Source organism: Papilio xuthus, unplaced genomic scaffold (genome assembly GCF_000836235.2).
Source record: "Papilio xuthus unplaced genomic scaffold, Pxut_1.1 DF827680.1, whole genome shotgun sequence".
NCBI lineage: Eukaryota > Metazoa > Arthropoda > Insecta > Lepidoptera > Papilionidae > Papilio > Papilio xuthus.
Genome location: NW_013530969.1, coordinates 3823421 through 3844411, shown reverse-complemented (window position 1 = coordinate 3844411; position 20991 = coordinate 3823421). Strand labels below are relative to the sequence as shown.

Sequence of the window (20991 nt, the reverse complement as noted above, 5' to 3'; positions counted from 1 at the left end):
TTGTAAACGTTATTACGCACAAAGTAATCAATAAAATCTGGGCTAACGACCGTCGGTAACATCTCGTGAGCAATAAAACAAAACCGCACAATAAAATACTTCGGAACGTCAGGTGTAAACACTAAAATTTCTTGTCATAAAAAGGTTCTACTACATACCAGCTTACGCACTATGAACGAGAATGTTACTGTTTAATTATTCAGAAACTTAATTGTAATACAAATTATAAGCTGAAAACGAAAAATTGTTAATATATTTAAACGTGACTCATAAGGTTACAGCCATGTGGCGTATGAAATAGACTAACTTTATTCCGATAGTCATACCGGTGAATGTACTGATAGCAAAGAGCTTCGACCGATCTTCGATATTCAGAAACTCTCTCTAAACAGTTGAATTAAGGGCCCGACACAAAAGGCATTCTAGAAACCGCGCGCATCGCGAGAAGGTTCCTGTCTCTGCAGCCCTTACCGCTGGTTGCTTGAATTATGGGATTCCGCATCCGGTGGTGCAATATTTGCATCTATTATCATCCAAATTAACTATAATAATTTTTCTTTAAAATATTCTTACGTTATACACCACTAGAAAGATTTGCTTACGTATTTTTTTTTTCATAAAAATGTGTATTGACTAGCTTTAAATTAAATTTTAATATTTATAATTTGCGGTACTAAATACTATATAATTTTACTATACAAAGGGTCAACTATCAGATAACTTTATCAATAAATTGTAGCGACTAATCATTTCGGAATTTCGTTGTAACAGATATTGTCTGGCAGTAGGTTTACTTGAAAATTTATTGGATGGTTCTTAATTAATATTTCTTCTTGATAGTTATTTGATAGGAATTTATAACTAGTTAGTATAATAATGCCACATATTTGATGTTATAATAATAATTAAATAAGATAGGTAAATGCCTTGGAAAATTTGTAGGTTACTTCGCAAGTCGTTGAGGAGTCAAAAAAACTTTACTTGTAAAAACTTTACTGGTTAAACAAAAAAAAAAAACAGATTCAATCGTTGTTGTAGCTCTATATTTTAAGTTGTCCATAGAGCTTCTACATAGACATTGATGAGGACTTTATTTCTCTAATCTAAGATGCATTCAACTCTACAATATATCAGATGTAACGATGAAAGTACGGATAGATTGTGTGAGAGAGGATATGCGTAGAAAGGGTAGATTCAGATATTACGGATGATACAGATGCATGGAGTAGTGCATACTGTGACCCTCTGTAGGTACAAGGGCAGGTTGATGATGATGACGATGATAACTAAGAGAAGATATTATGTCAACCGTATTTAGGTGATGACAAAAGTAAACTCAAAATTTTCAATAAATTAAAGCAAATGTATACTAATAAATTCACTCGAAATAAAATACATCAAATGAAATGTTGTCTGAAATAACTCGAGGCACGAAGTTAGCGCGGTATTTCGATATCGGAATACACCGAGCTCACTTTGACGTCCGCTTTAGTTATTGAAAATTTATGAGCCGCGGCCTCAAATAATCTGTTTAATAGAACTTCCTAACCGACGACGACTTTCTCACTTTCAAATAAGATTTATTATGTTTTGTTCATTATTTAAAACAACTTTAAACTACTTAAGGACACAATTGAAGTTACTTTCACTTTTTTTTAAATAATAATATTAATCTTAGTGACAAATAATAATGGAAACGAGTAATGAGAAATAACAAATGAGAATAACAAGTATCTTCCTTGTGTCGTATTAATATATTACGTGAAAACAAGGCATTCGTACTTGTCATGTCTTTGGTATCCTTTTCTAGTCTTTACTTATATCATAAATATATACTTATACTAGGCCCGCGACTCCGTCCGCGCGGAATTAAAAAAAAAACTTAATTAGTAGCTTATGTGTCCTTCCAGCCTTATCTTCTATAAACTACGCCATATTTCAGCAAGGTCCGAGCATCCGTCCGACCTTCAAACTATAATCCATCTATCCATCCATCTTAACATTCGTATTCATATTATTTCTAGCTGTCGCTCGAGATTCCGACCGCGCGGAAATAAAAAAAATAGCTGCCTATGTGTTCTTCCGGGTTACGTTCTACATCTATGCCAAATTTCAGCGATAACCATACGTCAGTTCTGAAGATACTTTCAAACGTACATCCATCTAAACATTTGCATTTATAATATTAGTAACATTATATAGAGGAATTTAAATGTTAACCACTGAACCGACAAGTAATGGTTTAAAATCATCATAGATTTATGAAGTAATTATTCTCGAGGCTAACGACGATACTTGTAATAGATACTTTAAATTAATTAATTACTATTCCTGGAAATTTCCTGAGAAATATACAACGTCCTTAATTACACAGCTTCAGTGGGTCCTCAAGGATAATGGTTATGTCCGTTAAAACAACTTTTCCTAGGAAATTATTTCTCTTATATTGTCTTTTCATTTTATTCTTTCAACGTAGATTGTTTACATTTGATTAGGGTTTTAATTGATTTTTCAATACTTAAAAATATTTTGTGTTACAATGTAAAATAAAAAAAAAACTATAACCATTTAGTATCCGATTCAGCTGCCTTAGATCCTATAGTAGCAGCTGCTCCTTTTTTATTTTTTTTTTGTTTTTGAAATATTTTCCCTACATTCCTTCATATCATTTTATATCATCCATCCATCATCATTAACAGTAGTAGAACCGGCTTTAACATCTTCGCACGAATTGGCCCGGCTCGCCCGGTGAAATACCACGACCACACAGAAGACAGGCGTCAAGTGGAAGCAATTCCGCGTTTCGTGTGAAGAGTGTGTGTCCTGGAGGCCTAAATTAGTCCTCTTTCCCTCCCCACCCTTTTTGAGAGCATGCATAGGAAGGGAAATTATTTTCTTTCTGTGCATCCTCTCCACCGTCGCTTAAAGGTAGGCAACGCATATGCAATTGGGTTACGGTCACTTCGCTATTTCAGCGATTCACTTTAAAGAGTGGTGTTGAAGAATATCATCAATTTGGAATACTTAATGATAAAAATTCAGGTTATAAATAAAACATAATTTCACACTTAGATCATCGAATGATTCTTTATTTACATGATGATTTCCCGGTGATTCCTTCTAACATTAAGAAACATCACAGAATGTTGTCTAAAATAATAATAAAACAATTTTCTAGCTTAATCAGTTTTAACTTAAATATTAGTCTATGCACTTCACAAAACACTTTTCAAGAAGTTTATAAATCGAACGATAACCTTGTGCTAACAACTTTGAAATCAATAAATAAATCATTTCTTATAATAAAACTAATTAAAACAAACAAATAATTCTATGCAGTCAAATCTTCACTAAAGGCCGTAACATATTATAGATTCAAATTGATTTAAAATCTTTAAAATTAAATTGTATATATGGATACGGAATTATTTGTTAAAAATAATAATAATAAATATCGCACAACAATGAACCATTTCATAAAACAAAAATATTACTAAATATAATACAATTACAATTTAAAATTGTCTAAAACGACAATCATTTAATCACTGTCTTCTGCAAAAATCATACGATGAAGTATAAATTTAAGGTACGCGTCGGACGCACCGCACGCACGGCTCGCAACGGAATTCAGATTGTATGATTTTACATTGCGCTGCGTTTATTAGCCCGCATAGAAACACAAAGTAAATCCGTTTAATCTGTGCGTGCGATACGTCCGGCGCTTGCTAATGGATGTGTACCTTTAAAATGAAAAGCTAAAGTGTTTTTAAACAAAACAAAGCTTACCAATCTACTTCTACATTTGTAGTACATGACTTTCGCTTCTATAATTTTAGTAGTGGCAGTGTTGGGATAATTTTTAAAAGGCTGTTACCTCATAAACGACGGATAAAGTTAAAATACAGTTAACAGTGGCTAATGGAAAAATTATATATGAAAAAACATGAATGTGGTGTAGTTTGTGTAGTTTACAATCTATGATAAACTTTTCTTTATTTTTTTTTTGTAGATCGCCATTTAAATTTATCTCGGAAACTGCTTTTATCAAGATATCCTCTCTTTCCTATAATAAATATTTCCGTTCCACGCAATGAACATCCGACATTCATACATCAACCATACGTTCCGTTCCCACATATATTTTGGCATCAACTATCACTGAAATAGATCCATAAATCATTATAAGACGAGAGGAGCAAGATAATTTATTCAAAGTTACGCCAGGACAATGGTCTAGTGAGCATTGACCCTTATACACGTTGTTGACATTTCTTAAAGGATTTTGAAAGTACCGTTCTCGACTGCGTAATTCAAAACAACAAATTCTGATTGGGCATTTACATACTGGATAATAAATAGACATTGTACTTAGTGATCATTTCATTAACAATTATCTTCACGTATGATATGTTAGGTTTGAAGTGTAATTTAAAAGACACTCGGTACAAAGTTTTGTGTCTGAAGATTACTGGTATAGTTCTATTCAAACATCCTGGCGGCGGTGTATTGAGCATGCCTCCGCATTTTGCTAGTCCCCGCTATACCTAATATTGTATTCTGTGCAGCACTCGCACGAAGTGAAGAGCCGCCAAGATATATGATAACTACTATAGCTTAGCTGAGTAGAGAGCTGAGGGACATTATCTGACTCTGTCTTATCTTGGTGTGTCGTATATGTTTGTCTCTTTCTTAAAATGCGTACAATATTTGCTTATTTCGTTATTATGGCGATTAATTGCATGTTTTTTTTAATATTTTCATTTAATAAACTATGTTGTGTAAATATTGAATATTAATAAACATTTTTTAATAGAATTGCGCTTTACTTTATACGATTCTATTATATTTCTTTATATATAGATTATTCGTTATGTAGGATGGATTATAATCAAATTAATAACATTAACTGTTAACAATTTTCTTTAAAGTTTTTAATCTACAATATTTAACAAATTTTTGTTGATTTTTATTTTCTCAACTTTTTAAATAGTACTGAGCAAATATCATTCTTAATAAAACTGAAATTGCTATATATAATATTTATTAATATGACACATAGCTATATTTGATGTAAATCTATACGAAACAATACACGAACACTTTGTTTTGTGGTTAAATAAATATAGTTACAGTTACTGATTAATTAACTTAATCATAATATATAAATTCTTTTATTAAATAAAAAGCGTTAAAATTTTTATTTACTTTTTCAACTAAGTTAAAATTTTTTGATAAATATAAAAAATTTAAAACAAACATTAAAGCTAGTTTTTTTTAACATTGTATATTGAATATCTGATAGTAAATACATAATATGATATTACATATGTTTGTTTTCTCTATTTAATTTTAAATATATGTAAATAATTTAAATTTTAACACTACAGAACAAAGTGTGCATGCTTTTTTTAAAACATTAATAATTAATAATTTATTATTGAACTAACATAACATTAAAAATAACGACTTAAAATGTTACATAATTCTAATTTCACTTAACCTTTAACTTCAAAGTTAACAATTGCTGACATTCGTTGACAACTTAAATATAAGTAATTTCATTTCATTAATTCGTTATTAATTCTAATTTTATAAGAACACTTCACATTTAATCTTAAGAATTGTTTAATAAAAAAATCTACATAATGTAATTATTAAAAAAGAAAAAAAAAACAAATGAAAACCGTCAGTTATCGATGAGCCACGCAAGCGACTAGACGTGTTCGTCCTGTACATCTGTCGAGAGAGAAAAAGAACATTTTAGTAATACTTCAAAATAGATTTTAAAATAATAACTATCGATTACCCTTCTTATACGGTTAAGTACAAGCATAACCTAAAATAATTTTAAATTTAAATATAAAATATATTATACTTATAAAGCTCGCAACTAAAAAATCTATTCAATATTAAAGTTATATTTGAAACTGAAATATTCTTGCAAAATCATAGAATAAATAGCATTATTGTTTTAAATTAAATCGCGTGATTTTTTTGTGGTATTTTTCTAATAAACAGAGAAAAGATTGTAAATGAATTCATATTTATTCTAATCAAGAAATTAAAGTTAAATCTGAAAATAAGCATAACTAGAATAACAATTTTCATGCAAGGAAATCTCGTTACCCAGCATATTGAAGAATTGTTAAAATACTTTTATTCAATTTTAATTAATTTTTAAAACAGTAAAAAATATAAACACGTAATTCTCTTAATGCCAGACTGTCAACACTGGCAACTTTTAATTTTGAAAGATGTCGTGATAATTAAAAAAATAATTATTCATATTCTTTGAAGTATAAAAATGATAGTAACACGAATATATTTAATAGTATATATATTTTAGTTCTACGAATTTCGCAAGTCACGATTAGAGTAGATAATTTTAAAAAAGGTCCAGATAAAGGTGAGGCTACATAGCTGACAGTGACAGTGCAGTGGGGGGGGGGGGGGGGACCATGCAATACATCGGAGAGAGCACAACATTTTATAGGGACTACAGGCAATCGGAAAATATCTCCCAAATTACTACTTACATCACAATCGTCAAACGTACCTATAATTTAGCGATAGATAAACTCTATCGTAGTTCAATGATCTTTTTCTCCTCTTAAAAAAAAACAATTTTGTAAAATAAATTTAAAGCCAATTAATAACTGAAACGATTTTTTATAATGTTTTTATTGAATAGATTATACATCATCTATCTTATATTAAAACAATTGTTAACATAGTTTCAAGTATGTGTTAACGAGATTTGACTGCATGAATTGACATTACAAAATTAAAAGTATTTATAAAATAGCATAAAATAATGCTTTCATGATATATTAACGCTACGTGAACGAGCACAAACCTTTTACAAGGAATTATCCAGCAATGATTTAATCTAAACACTATCTAATGATTTATAAATTGTGCTAATTAATTATGAACGTGATAAATTTGAAGACATTTTGCATCATTTAATATTAAAAAAAGCATAAATTTAAATCGTTGTAGCGCATCTTAATTAAACAATTGTTTATAAGATTTTATCATTAACAGTTTAAAGTACGAAAAAATTTACAAGAAAATAGCTAGGAATTCACTAATCATGTGATGTTTACAAACGTATAGTATCATTTATGAATAGAACACATATTGCTAGAAGTATATCTAAGTCAGTCTAGTGGGAATTTATAGTTTAAAGATATTTACAAATGTCAGGCTGATATTGTGCAGATACAATACGAGTGAGGTAGAACGAAGACATTAGGTGTGAAACATCCAAATTGGATAGGGAGAGAATATTGAAAATTTCACTTCGACCTTAATAATTAAATATAAACTATGTCTATTGATTAGATAAAGATTTAATTCAATGTGGTTTATGATTAATTTATAATTTAACGAATTATCGGATTTTCTTGTGGTATTGATTCTAAGTCAATTATTCATTGTGTTATACTAAATTTACCCTTAAGTCCAAACTCATTCTATATTCACCAACTATAAAAGGAACTGTTGTTTTCGATTTAGTAAGCGAATTAAATCTTTGTGGAATACAATAAAAAATCTACTGCTTTTTAGAGACAGTTATTACTTAATATGTGTTTGTTGTAACCAAAAATAAAAGTCCTGAAAGGTCTGTTATCATCTTTAACTAACAGTAATGTTTTAAAATCATTTTTTTAGATTTTACTATTGTAATTTTAATATTAATTTATTTTTATTCAAATTTCAAATATGTTATATGTTAATTTTAATGGGAGATCAAATTGAGAATTATTATTCGCAGTGTATGGAAGTAAACATAGGAGTTATCACATGAGATATTTTAAAAAACACAAAGTGCATTTTTACGATAACGTGAAGTTCTATTGAGAAATTATTCAATTTATTAAATATTCCCTTAAATATTTATTATTAATCACTGAATTTACATTTTAATAACGACAACATTTATAAATATTTTAATTATTGCATAAAATTTAAAAAACGTACAACCAATTTTTACAATTTATAACAGGTATAAAGACGAATGGAGGAATGGGATGAGAGATTGCTCGGATGGTTAAGGATTAGGATTTTTCAAACCAAAGAATTCCAAAATGATATATTCAAAAGACGAGTTATGAAAGAAATATCACACTGGATTGAGTCATACCCGTTACTTTAGTCAAATAGTTAGGTTAGGTTAAAAGGTGATTTTAATAATCTTATTAAAACCCTGAAAAAAATTAAACAATAAAAATGAAGCAAAATAATTATTATAAAATTCCATTTATAGGCACGAGGTTACTTGGAAGGAATGGTTAGAAGTTTTAGTGAAGTATGATTTGCTAAAATTTTAAATAAAAAATTAACTGTTGTTTAGTTGCTTTGGCGGGCATGACTTTATCCACACAAAGGAAAACCAAAAAAGGTGGAATAATTAGTAGTTTGATTTCCGCAAATCTATGACTGGCGCGTGTTGCGGAAATAAGGAAGAAAATGAGTTTATAGATAGCTTTCTGAGAAATCGAGATCGGAGACGGAAGCGCGCGAGGATCGCGTGTAGTTGGTGGAGGTGCCGTAGTCGGAGGTGGCGGTAGCGAGGTCGGCCAACACGCCTCCACCTCCACCGCCCGTACCTTGCGTCACGTCCGCTGCAGCCTCTCGTTCCGCCAGCTTCTGCTTTAGGACGCGAATACGCTCTTCCTTCTGCGAATTTTAAACAATTAATAATTTCAAAGCTCACGCATCTTTGATCTTTCAAATCTATAATTTAGGTTTTTGTTGTTAAAAATAAGAAAATAGAAAAAAAAGAAGTAAAATAGAAGTAAGCAACTCTGAGCTGTGGAAAAAATATGTATTCTATAGATCAATAAATAACACAATACCTGTGCTATAAGCTTTTGCAGCTCTTCGTTTTCTTTGACAAGTTCGCGATACCGCTCTTCATCAGCAGGAGTGGAACCGGAACCCGAACCGCGCCCACTTTCGGCGCGCTCAGTTGGATGTCGTATCACTTCTATTACCTTTTATACAAATATATATTTCATTTAGACAAATATAATAAGTAATTTCAGCTGAATGCTCACATTTTGCCATTCGGGCTATGAAACATCCCTGTCACCTTCACGGAGTTTATCGTCCTCTACCATTGTTAACTCTGAGAAGTTATATTACCTATACAATTTCATAGATATAATGGATGGAATTCAAAAAATATTTTGGGCACAAATATTAGTTATTCCTATTATTAAATAACTCACGTGCTTAATTCGCACCTATCATTATACGGGTAGTACAGATGAATACGTGCGATACATACCTTTGGAATGAATATTAGAGCCATGCTAAGGAAACAACAAAAGACGATTGCGAGGGACACAAAAGCGAAGGCGGCATCCTGCTGACTCGCAATCACTAACGTAACGGGAGCCGTGATGAGGCACAACACAACAACATTGTAAATGCTCATCCCAACGTATCTCGAATCATTTATTTGGCGGATCTTAACCGATCTCGTCTCGTAAGCTAGGAATAGACCGAATACCAAAACAAGGCCCTTGTAGCCGTACATCACACCTAAAACAAAAGGAATATAGTAGGATTTGTATAAAAGCTAACGAGAGAAAGCTACTAAGTGTTAAAAATTTTAAAAACATAGAGAATATCCCTTTATCGATTTGGTATGTTAAAAATTGCTTTTCACGAGGATTTTGTTATAGAAACTAAGTGGAGAGCTTGTTAAACTTCGCAACCAACTTTAACTGTCTTACCTAGCCATATAGTATTATGTTCACTCTCGCAGTGTTCTAGCTCAGGTCTGATGTGTACATCATCGTCATGATGTCTCGGTGCCTCCAATGCGAAAGTTTCTACGCGCCTCTGCAGCGGGTCTCGCAGCTGCCACGCCGTTAGCAACACAATATCCACCACTAGCAAACCTCCGACCATTGTGTATAACTTCCAGCCGTGTACGCGTTTCTAAATAAAAAACAAAACATTAATTATATTAAAAACTAGACAATATCAACTTAACGGAAGCAATTTTCGTTTGGTAGTTAAAGAATTATGCTAAATAATGTAACGCATAAAACTGTTCTTAAAGCACCAAAATTTATAATAAATACTTCTTGCACAGACTTTTAATGCGATTCTATTAAAACAATATTTTATTTTCTCAAATAATAAAATCTAGCTTATAAATTAATTCCTTATAAATGAAAAAACCTTCGAACCAATATTATCTATAAGTCCAGTGGTAACTTACGAACTTTAGTACCGCCCGGGATATCGAATTTATTATTCCCCCTAAACTTTATCAAAGTAACAAAGTAACTGAATTGCCGCTTGGGATTTCACACCGCAAGCTAAAGATCAAAGCGAATTCGGATACATAATTTTAGTTACTATGTTACAATTTTACAAGTAACACGGTTTTTAAAATATGTCTTTAAGAGAAGTATTACTTAAGGCGTTAATTACACCGCAAGGTGAATTAAGTGATTTGCTCAATAGTTTAAGTGTGAATTTCTTACACCGAAACCATATTAAGGAACTTATTGACCATTTAACGGTTCTTGAGTGCGGCAGTCTGTCACATTTAATGCAATTGAAATAAATGAAATGAAACATTTGCTTAATACCTTGGTTTCTGTTTTGGGCTTTGTCGTATGTCTATGCACACGCCACACTTTTGTGAACATAGCACCGTAAGCCATGGAGAAGCCGATGGCAAGGAGCCAAGCTCGAGCCGCACATAGTCCCGTGTAGTGCTGAGGCGTCACCCAGCGTCCGTCTATGCCAAGAGCTATCGCAGCGCCCAAACACACGCAGCAACCGCACAACATCACAGTGTTACAAGCTGGATGAGACCACTGAATGACCCTGTGGTTAATAACATCGATATAATATAAACAGCAAAACTAAATAGTTACTTATAGGCTAATTAAACAATCTGACTTCTCATTGAAGAATAAAATTTTACATATTTGAAAGTTTATGATTCCCTACCTTCTATGCATGTGCATTGTATTAAAGACGATCAATCCGATGGCTGCCAAAATTCCAGCTATACAAAGCGCTGTCATACAAGCAAACAGTGGTAGTGAAACAGTACGCAGTTCATTTACCACTACTGTCCGATCCGGAGGTACTTTTCCACCTAATAAAGCACAGAAAAAAAACATATAATAACATCTAACAATTATAAGTGAAATAGACTTTAGAGGTGTTCTAAAGTCAAAAGTCTTTAAAATTATTGTGTGAACAACTTTCACTATTTTATCCGATTTTTTTTTAAATAAAAGTACTTACCAACCCATTGTTCTTTATCTAACCAGGTTAGATTATCAGCTTGTGTATCATAATATCCAAGCTTCACGTAATGATTGTTAGAAAGTTGTTCTATCTGAGTTAGTGCTATTCTGTCTCCTTGGGATGAAAATGCAACCAAACCCTACAAGAAAATATCTCATCATAACGACTTCATATTACCGATCATCATCTCAACAGCGAACTGTTTAAGGACTTACAGAAACGCCCAAAAACGACGTTGAATTAATAGCTTCATAAATATCATCAGCAATTTTCTTATTAGTGTAAGTAAAGTTTTTCAAGCTCAAACCATTCTTTTCCAATTTCTCCATAGTCTTATTGAAAGCTAGAAGAATAAACTTTGATTATAGAATCCAGAATAATACCTTGATTAGTTAAATAATTTTATAGACAGAATATTACCGAGTGCGACAGCCCAAACAGCATCATATGCTAAAGGTGCTTCTTGATAGCCTTCTGGAAATCTTTCGCCATCGATGTCGTAACCAGCTTCTCTAAGAGCTTCATTCAAACGAGACCTGGATACAAATTATTTGACATAGATTTAATCAATTCTAGACACATGTCGAAAATATTTGGTGTAAAGAAACGAAATTACTAGAACTAAATTATTAAAGATTTAATGTAATTGAAACTGCATATTAAACTAATCTGTTTACCTAAAATCTTCAGATGTCATTCCAGATATCGTTGTCTGATTAGCATTTTGGTTCCACATAAGAGCTTCTGTAGTCAAATGACCCTCGGCAGCTTCCCGCATCTGCTCTACAGTACAATCTATGCCTTCGCGTTCTAAATTTGTCTCGAACCAATTATCTTCATACCAACCTATGGCATTCAATAGATTTATAAATTACTGGAATATCGTTTTATAATAATTAAACCACGAATATTTATGTATTAATAATTTCGGTCCGGAGTTTACTATTGATAGTTCAGTATTAACGTGCTATAAATAAGTAAAGTTCAACACCACAAAGTGAACTAAATCACTATGAACTAGGTAGTTTGGGAGTCAGCCAGGGTGTATTAAGATATGAAAATTGGATCCCCGCTTTGTTTAAAGTGAGTTAACACAGAGTTAGTTCATTAATATGGATATAAACTTGATATAACAATTATTTCGTTTCAGTGAGTACGTATATTTTACTATCTATAAAAAATCTATTTAAATATTATTCATCTTAAGATCATTTTTCGTAACCTTAAATTAATTAAAATTTACTTCAAGTCTTTAGAGAGTAAATATCATATTCATTATAAGAAATATTGCTTAATTTAATTCTAGATTTTAATCTAGTCTTATATGTTGCAATTACTTTGTCTTGTTTGTTTAAAACATTGTTACTAGACATGGATATGAGCGTAATGAAGTAACTTGTTTAGCTAACATCAGTTAGGTGTCTCATTGTAGCGAAATAGCGGCATAATTTAATTAAATCTCGCAAGGTGTGGCGTAGTGGCATTAGCCACAGTTAAACTTAATGTAGGGTCATATAAAACGACAGTACACAATAAAGTAAAACAGCAATAAACAGATAGAAAATAACAATACAGTATACGAATTAAAATAATTCTTATGTTGATTGCTTATTTCCTTCGAAGATTTCTAAAAGGTTATTAATTTGAATTACTGCTATAATAATATATGAATATAATTGACAAGAGCTTTTTTTTAAATAACCGTTTGTCAAGTCTTCTAGAAATTGGCGTGAGCCATTTTTTTTAGTTTCTTTTAGAGTTCCTAATTCATTGTTTCGCCTTTTACATTCCTTCTCGTTTAGATGTGTACTTACCTATAAAAAACCAAACGTAAGATTTTCCGTAGAGACGATGTTTGTATACTTCGCATAGGACACGTCGCGCTGCGACCACATAGAACAGTCCCACGATCACTCGAGCGTCCTGTCTCCGTAGATTGCGTACTGCGTCGCTCGGATCCGAAAGGAAGGACTGTCTGGTCACAATTTCTATACCCGATTTCTTGCAATGTGCCTCTAAATCATCGACAGTCTAAAACAAAATAAAAAAAATTATGTCCCCGTCTTCAGTCTTTCTAAATTTATATATTTTTTTAGACTTCTCTGTGTTACTTAAAATCAGGAACATCTATATATTTTTTGAGCCGTTTATCAATTTATTTTTTCATGAAAAGACTAAGGTTCTTATATTTTGCTTTCATTTGTATATTTTGTGGTCACCCCTTTAATGGTAGGCTTCGAGCGATGGTGGGTACGTATAGTGGGCTGATGATGATTTTGCGGTCTGTGACGTGGGTTCCTGGTAATCTATCGCACAAGGTATCACCCTAGTTTGGATACCAGCCCATAGGAGAAAAATAATAAAGTTGTTTTATTTTTTTTACTATTTTCAGGTTTTACCCCAGCTGGATACTGAACCCAAGACTACCTAGTAAATTTTACTGCAGTTCTAAGGGTTGTGTAAAAACTTTATAAATGTTTTGAGCTTTAATAAGATAAAGTTGTTTAATTCATTGAAAATTTTGAACTTCGTTAAAAGTTTAAAACGAGTTAATGGGATTTCCAAAAAGAAAACAAATTCTTATCTTAATTGGTTCATTATTTTTTTTAATAATCCATAAATTCTTTGATATTATTTACTTATGAGTTCTCTGAAATATAAATACCACTATGATACTTATGTACATTAAAACAAACTTACATACGTGTGAAAAACATTAGCCTCCTGATTCGGTCGAATAATTTTATTAAATCAGTCGAATAATATATAAATTTAAATACTTTTATAATATAAAAATGCCCATATCCACCAACGCATTAATAAAAAATATCACCGAGTCGTTAAATAAAGTATACGACAATGTAAAGTATAATAATAAGAAAACAGGATATAAAATAGATGTATTCGTTACATTGTGCACAAAGTACCTTCATTGTTGTGTCGTGCGCAAAGACATTTAAAAAATATAAAGACAGGATCTGAACAGAACTAAACTTTTACGCTGGTTCTATCTCAGTACTGGTTCTATCTTAGTTGTCAAGTTTGATATACATATTATATTATAGAACGGTTGCCATCTATTGTTAAATCTATATATATAAAAGAAAGTCGTGTTTGTTTCACTATTTATAACTCAACAACGGCGTTACCGATATGACTTAAAATTAATGAGGAGGTAGCTTAGAGCCAGGAGACGGACATAGGATACTATTTATTCATTTTTTTTGGTTTTTTTTTTATATAAATCCTCGCGGACGGAGTCGCGGGCGACAGGTATAGTGTAATATAATAAATTGAAAATATTTAAAACAGCTATACGTATGTATTTATGTTACATATTAGAAGCTCTATATGGGAATGGTTTATCGATGTTATTAATATCTTAACACCACCTTATTCTATCCAAATAATGTATTTCAGATTCAATAATTGATTCTAATTGAAACTTATTACATTGACACGTGTTTTAATCGACTTCAAAAAGGGAAGTTTTTCAATTCGTTTTTTTTTTTGTTCGTCGATAACTCCTCCCCTAGTTGTCCGATTTTCAGAATTATTTATATATTTTTTGAAACATTAAAAACTATCCAGTAGTTTTTGAGTTATTCTAAATAATTAACTATTTAATAATCGCTACTATGGATTACTAGAAAAACTATATGAGGAATAGCAGGCGTTAGGTGGTCTCTATATACATGATATTAGAATCTCTTTGGTCACGTGAGAGCTTATTCACGTAACATCACTGTGAGTTTCCACTGTTGTAAGACTTGTATTACAACTCACATAATGCGAATTATCTTATTATATTCAATTAAATAGAGATACAATAAACATATTAATAAAAAAAAATTAAAAATGTTTCAAAATTCACTGTTACTATTTCAAAATACGCAATTTAATGAGAGAAATTGTACTATTAATGATAAAACATGTTATTATTATAAAGTATTCGCTTTCAATAACAAAATAATAGGGGTTTTCATACTTATTGCCATCGAGTAAATTATTTTCAGGCCTTTGGGATAATGGAATTTCTTCGGGTCTTAGAATTATATCTGGCAACCCAATTTACTTCTATATACTAATTATAATATTAAGCTAGATCTTAAACATAACTGTAGGTCTAGCACAAATATTTGTGATAATCGCCTTCGTACCGTTATCATAAAATGTGATAAAAGTATGAGATTTTTGATGTACTTCACGTTCGGTCGCTGCACTTTTACTACAAATTTCATTGATGATTCAAACAAATTTGTCATTCGTAACTCAAAATTCAACATTCTCAATTCGACCGTAGTTAATTCTTAAACGTAACATGTTCTATTATATCAATCAAATAAAAACTTGTAAAAAATAACTAAAAACAATGTAATAACTACTAGGGTGAGAATGAGAAATTGTTTTTTAAATAATATTGTTGAATAAAATTATTTAATAGCGTAACTAACTTACCGATATAAAAACTTCTTCAGCTTGTTGTAATATAGCGATTCTGGACCAGCCGAATTTTTGCATCAGTTTAATTCTTGTTGGGTTGTGCACTGTTGCTGAGGGATGGGTTCGGAACAATGTCGGAAAACGTGCACGGTCCGATAACGCTGGCGATGATGCACCATAACAAAGCTAGATAAAAAAGTTTAACAAATTTAACTTTGCGGTGGCGAAAATTGGAACTACAACCCCTGTAATGATATTCTAGTGATTGCAAGTGTTATCGCAGGCTGGCTATTTAACTGTGGAAAGACACTGTCGAAGCACATGTACATATATCCTTTTTATTTTACTTGAAAAAAACAGAGATAACGATAGTTTTTGTGTGCAGTTTTTTCGGCAGCAAACATTTACGCTTATTGATGTTGTGTGGCATCAATCTAAAATTTTATTTTCATAATTTTGAAAATGTATGAGTTTATGTTTTAATTATTTTAAAAGTGAATATTTTTGATTTATTTAACTTTAATTTGTACATATTTTTTTTACTATTTACGTTTATCAGTTTAACTAAAAGAGTTGGTATTTAGTTGAACAGAAAGTTTTAAAACCATATAAATTGTAATTAACTCGAAAGTTTAAGTAGTTAGTGTCTCTTATGGCGAGAAAATTGTTACTATAATGTTATGTAAGTAATACGTACGACCATTAGGTTCCACATCTTTGCGGCTTCGGCGACCGTGGTGCAAACTGTAGAACAACCGGCCAACAGCAACAACTTTTGCGGTGGATTGTATAACAAGTTGTACATTACACTTGCACCAAGTCCTGGTTCACACTGACAATAGAAACATTCATATCAAATTTCAATCTATTCCAAAATCGAAATAGACAGTTTACATTTTTTGCACTAATTTGAAAATCTTAAAATATTTCCGGAAAACACTTTTTCTTACATAAGTACTACTACTAATACAATAACATTTAATTTTAATCCACTAGTTGAACAAAATATAGAATATAATTAATAGTAAAATGGCCGTCATCTATGAAAGTTATTTGTTATCGACTACTATACTCAATAAGGTAAAACAGTAACTTGAAACGTCACTCCAATGACGTCACAACGACGTGTTCATAAAGTGTGCAAAATAATTAATGTTGTGAAATAATCTAATAAGACAAATGAACTTCATCATTTGCTGTACCTACGTGGGAAGGTGTGACGTACTTAAGTACACAGGGGCGTATCTACTAATACCATTCTTTTTAATCTCAATAGGCAATCTCTATGTTTTGATTTCTCAACTAACTCTATCCTAAGGGACGCCCTTGACGACTTCTAAACGACTTTACATGGCCCTAAGTAATGTATCTTTTCAGCTTACCTTACTGTCATTGCTGTGTAGTAGTAATTTAAATCCGGATAATAAATCAGATCTAGCGTTGACATCAGCAAGCGCCAGTTCAGCGGCCGGCATGCAAGCCTGACCGCCTTGCCATCCACCTTCACCTTCCATAGGAAATATCCCGCCGATATGTAAATCATTATCAGGCCGACCCTCGCTATATCGATTGAACCCACCCATGTACAAAAGCAGCAACATTCGAGACTTCTTTGCTCCACAACCTCTCCTTCCACAAATCCATTTTCCTACCTTATAAATAATACACTTGGCAACAACGAATAATTGCACTAAAGCATTCACTAACGATGTAAGATCGCAATGCAATTTACTAGTTCGTAAACTAAGGTATTTATTCACATTTGTTTTTAATTTGACTAAAGGACGCTTTGTATAGTGAAAGTTTACGCGCACTCTGGTGGATGCGATTATTTTAGTGTACATTTGCGCGGTCGCCCATACGAATGGTAGACATAGCCTAATGAACGGTAAATTCCGTATGTAATGTGGCATCGAATGTGTTGAGGGCGCGTGGCCCGAGCCGTGCTGGGTCATCGTTCGCGGCGGGGATATGCTGTCATTGTTGTACACCTCTCTCATTTTCCATTCTCCTTCCTGAAACAAGCAACAAGCTCCTATTATTGTCAGAAAATATAGCCTGCTATAAATATGTAGTAATAATATAGATCTTAAACTGTCAATTTATGCTCTTATGGTTACCTTCAGTGTTTAAAGTATCATATCACTTATCTAAAGGTGAAGATAAACTTTATGGATGGATTTATTACATAATTTATTTTATGCACAAACACGCACGCACACAAAGACGCACACACACAGAAACCTTTTAATTAAAAAAAATGGAAAATGATTCTGAGCATGTGCATTTTTATTTATATACGTAAACTAACAAGTCTTAATTAGGTTGCCGAAACAAAAGAACTTTACCATCAAAATTCACCGTTACAATTTTAACGCTGCAACGAGTACGTGGCTCATAACAACATAAGTTGGTAGGATCTTTAGTTTGACGTAACACGCTAGTTCCCAGACAGGCTGTAATGAGCAGTAGCTGCATCCTCCGTACACACGCCCACCTCGCATTGTTCCCGACATGAATATCAAATGCTGTTTGCAGAGCCATCTGCCGTGTAACGTATACATCAGCTATTATACAACTTTGATTCCACAAAGTTATCCGACTTGCTTCGTTAAATATTCAAATGTCGAATGAATTCGAGATCAAAGGATGTTTATTCCACCCCTTGCATAGACATATAATTTAATATCTAATTTGCTTTGCTTTCAGAACAAACACAGAACATTGTATTTAGTAAAAATCAATCTAATCTAAGCGTCGGTGGCTCAGAGGTTAAGCACTTGACTTGTAATCTGCAGGTCCTAGGTTTGAATCCCGCTATGTACAAATGTATTTTTCGAAATTCTATTTAATTATGTACATTTATCCGACGTTTTTACGGTGAAGGAAAACATCGTGATGTAAGCTGCAGATATCTGCGAAGAAATTTCAGAGATATGTGTGAAGTCAACCAACCCGCAATTAGCCAGCGTAGTTGACTAAGGCCTAGTCACCCCTTACTTAGGGTAGGTCCCTCAGAGGGGACGTATGAGCTGATGATAAATCTAATTAATTTGATGTAATTTTTAGTTTTATTTATAGAAAAAGTACATACAGAAATGATATAATTAATGCGAATGTTTAGATGGATAGATGGATGTTTGTTTGAATGTATCTCCAGAACGCCAGAACGGATCTCGATTAAATTTGGCATGTATACAGAACATAGTCTAGAAGAACACATAGACTAACTAATAATATTTTTTTTAATTCCACGCTGACGGAGTTGCGGGGACAGCTAGTTATGTGATAAATTCAGTAGTTATTGATCTAGCAAACGTAAGAGCCAGTTCTGTGTCGGTCACGTAATTTTGAAGTAAAATGAAATCTCTAGTTAATCCGATTGGCGCGACTCCAACTTGATATCTTTAGATGAAGATCTGTGTACTCAAGAGTAATTGCAATATTACTTGTTGCGAATTATTTTGCTAAACCGCAATATTTTAATCGTTATTCATGACCACATCAGCTGGAGTTATCAAAAACAAACGCTTACTTACTTTCCATTCTTGCACTGTCTCAATTCTTTTTTGAACGTTATGCATAAAGTTTAAAGTTTTTCAAAGGCTCAATTGTAATCAGATAGTCCCAAGACTAACAATTTGCATTAGCCTTGGGAATATTTAAATAAAAAACAAAGAAATCGAAATGTTTTTATTATCATGGTTTCAAAATAACCGCTACAACTTTTGACCGTAACGCATTTTCTGTTTTCGATTTTTTCTTCTTTTTTAATTTCTTTGCCGTTTCTTTTTCCTTCACACTTATACCCTTTCCACCGAATTCACGATGCAAACTCCACGGCATAGCTAACGCCCCGATTCCGTGTTCCCTCATATCTCTTACTTTGTAACGATTCCAAGCAAAGCAACAGACTCTTATCTTATCTTTACAGCCGGGTACCTCGGTTAGGAAGCGATATCCAGTGCAAAGTTTACTATCAATACAAATCCCACCGAGATTCCAACAAGGTGTAGTCATCATCGATCCTAAAGAACATTAATTGCGAATATTTAGAAGACAAATATTTCTATTCAATTTATCTTTACTGTTAATTATAAATACCAAAGTTTAGATGGATAGATATTTTTTAGAATTTTTTGGAAAGAATGACTGTATGGATCTTGCTGAAATTTGATATAGATGTAGAACATAGTCTGGAAGAACACATAGGCTACTTATTAAGTGTTTTTATTTTATTTATCACGGACGGTGTTGTCTCCTGCAGCAAGTATTCCATATCTGTATATTTAGCATACGTTCATATTAAAATTATTCTATTTTTTACCTGCGTGTGTAAGGTTGTTTGTATGTTTGTTGGTTTTTACTTGTATGTATGTAATTCTATTGTAACTTGTTATCTGAATGGTTGGACTAATTTTAGCGAACCAGGCGTTACTCAAAGTTATTTTTAAAATAACAATAACGAAGTAACAGCCCGAGCCGAAGCTCCTGAGGGAGCCCTCGAGTCTTGTTACTCTTAAATGAGGTTCAGGCTAAGCGCCATCTGCGCTCGGCCAACTCAACCGCGGTGAAGCTGTAAATGCCTCCTCAAGGCAAACAGTGACTTCTCAGTCACAAAAAAAAATAACAAATAGCGGGCTACAATATAAAATAGTTTGAAAAGACGTACTTCGCGAGGAAGCAAGAGATGCTAGGGCGGTGTGGTACGCCAGTAGTTCGGCTCGCAAATCTTCATATTCCTCGTCCGCTGATAAATCCAAATTAGCATCTTCCCTTAAACCAGTTACCAGTTTTGTACCAAACTCTTCACTACTTCTAACAGCTTGAGTATTTGGTGTTTGTTCTAATGAATTATCGAGCATCAACAGAACTAGAATAACTTCAAGCATTTCTGAAATTGAAACATTCTAACAAGAAATTCAAATCCAATATGAAAATTACGAAATGTATGATTTTATTGACGCTGTATAAATCTCGTGATAACTTTTCTTATTAAGCTGCGAATATTATTTTCATATAATATAAATTCATGTTTGTACAAATATGGTATTTTAGAAATAAAAGTTGGAAATAATCTTGCGATTTGATTGATAAATAAATATGTTGTCTCAAGCAGTGGTTCTAATGCCAGAAATTGAAACTTAATTGTTTAAAAACATCGTTCCCCTAGTTATATTTGAAAGATTTTCCCGCGGTGAAAGGTTATGGTAGGGTAAGATTGTAACAAAATGTGTCAGCACAATTTGACAT

General features: G+C 32.3%; 2 protein-coding genes across 2 annotated transcripts in view; both read right to left on the bottom strand.

Moving 5' to 3' along the window:
• Window positions 1-5691: 5691 nt before the first annotated feature.
• GABA-B-R1 (gamma-aminobutyric acid type B receptor subunit 1) overlaps window positions 5692-20991 on the bottom strand; it is a 60833-nt gene continuing 45533 nt past the window's right edge. Inside the window, exons 2-16 of the mRNA XM_013311141.1 lie at window positions 17121-17753; window positions 16436-16570; window positions 15754-15924; window positions 13110-13326; window positions 11973-12141; window positions 11716-11831; window positions 11511-11638; window positions 11293-11434; window positions 10990-11140; window positions 10623-10863; window positions 9753-9960; window positions 9302-9558; window positions 8868-9005; window positions 8619-8688; window positions 5692-5739 (exon numbers count right to left, since the gene is read on the bottom strand). Coding sequence (XP_013166595.1) covers window positions 5717-5739; window positions 8619-8688; window positions 8868-9005; window positions 9302-9558; window positions 9753-9960; window positions 10623-10863; window positions 10990-11140; window positions 11293-11434; window positions 11511-11638; window positions 11716-11831; window positions 11973-12141; window positions 13110-13326; window positions 15754-15924; window positions 16436-16570; window positions 17121-17738 — 2784 coding nt within the window. The 5' untranslated portion in view covers window positions 17739-17753 and the 3' untranslated portion in view covers window positions 5692-5716. The remainder of the gene's footprint in view (window positions 5740-8618; window positions 8689-8867; window positions 9006-9301; window positions 9559-9752; window positions 9961-10622; window positions 10864-10989; window positions 11141-11292; window positions 11435-11510; window positions 11639-11715; window positions 11832-11972; window positions 12142-13109; window positions 13327-15753; window positions 15925-16435; window positions 16571-17120; window positions 17754-20991) is intronic.
• LOC106117068 (uncharacterized) lies at window positions 19418-20700 on the bottom strand. Its single transcript, XM_013311140.1, has 2 exons — window positions 20411-20700; window positions 19418-19766 (listed from the first exon to the last, which is right to left on the bottom strand). Exons 1-2 carry the CDS (start codon window positions 20628-20630, stop codon window positions 19438-19440), a joined length of 549 nt encoding a protein of 182 aa, XP_013166594.1. The 5' UTR covers window positions 20631-20700; the 3' UTR covers window positions 19418-19437.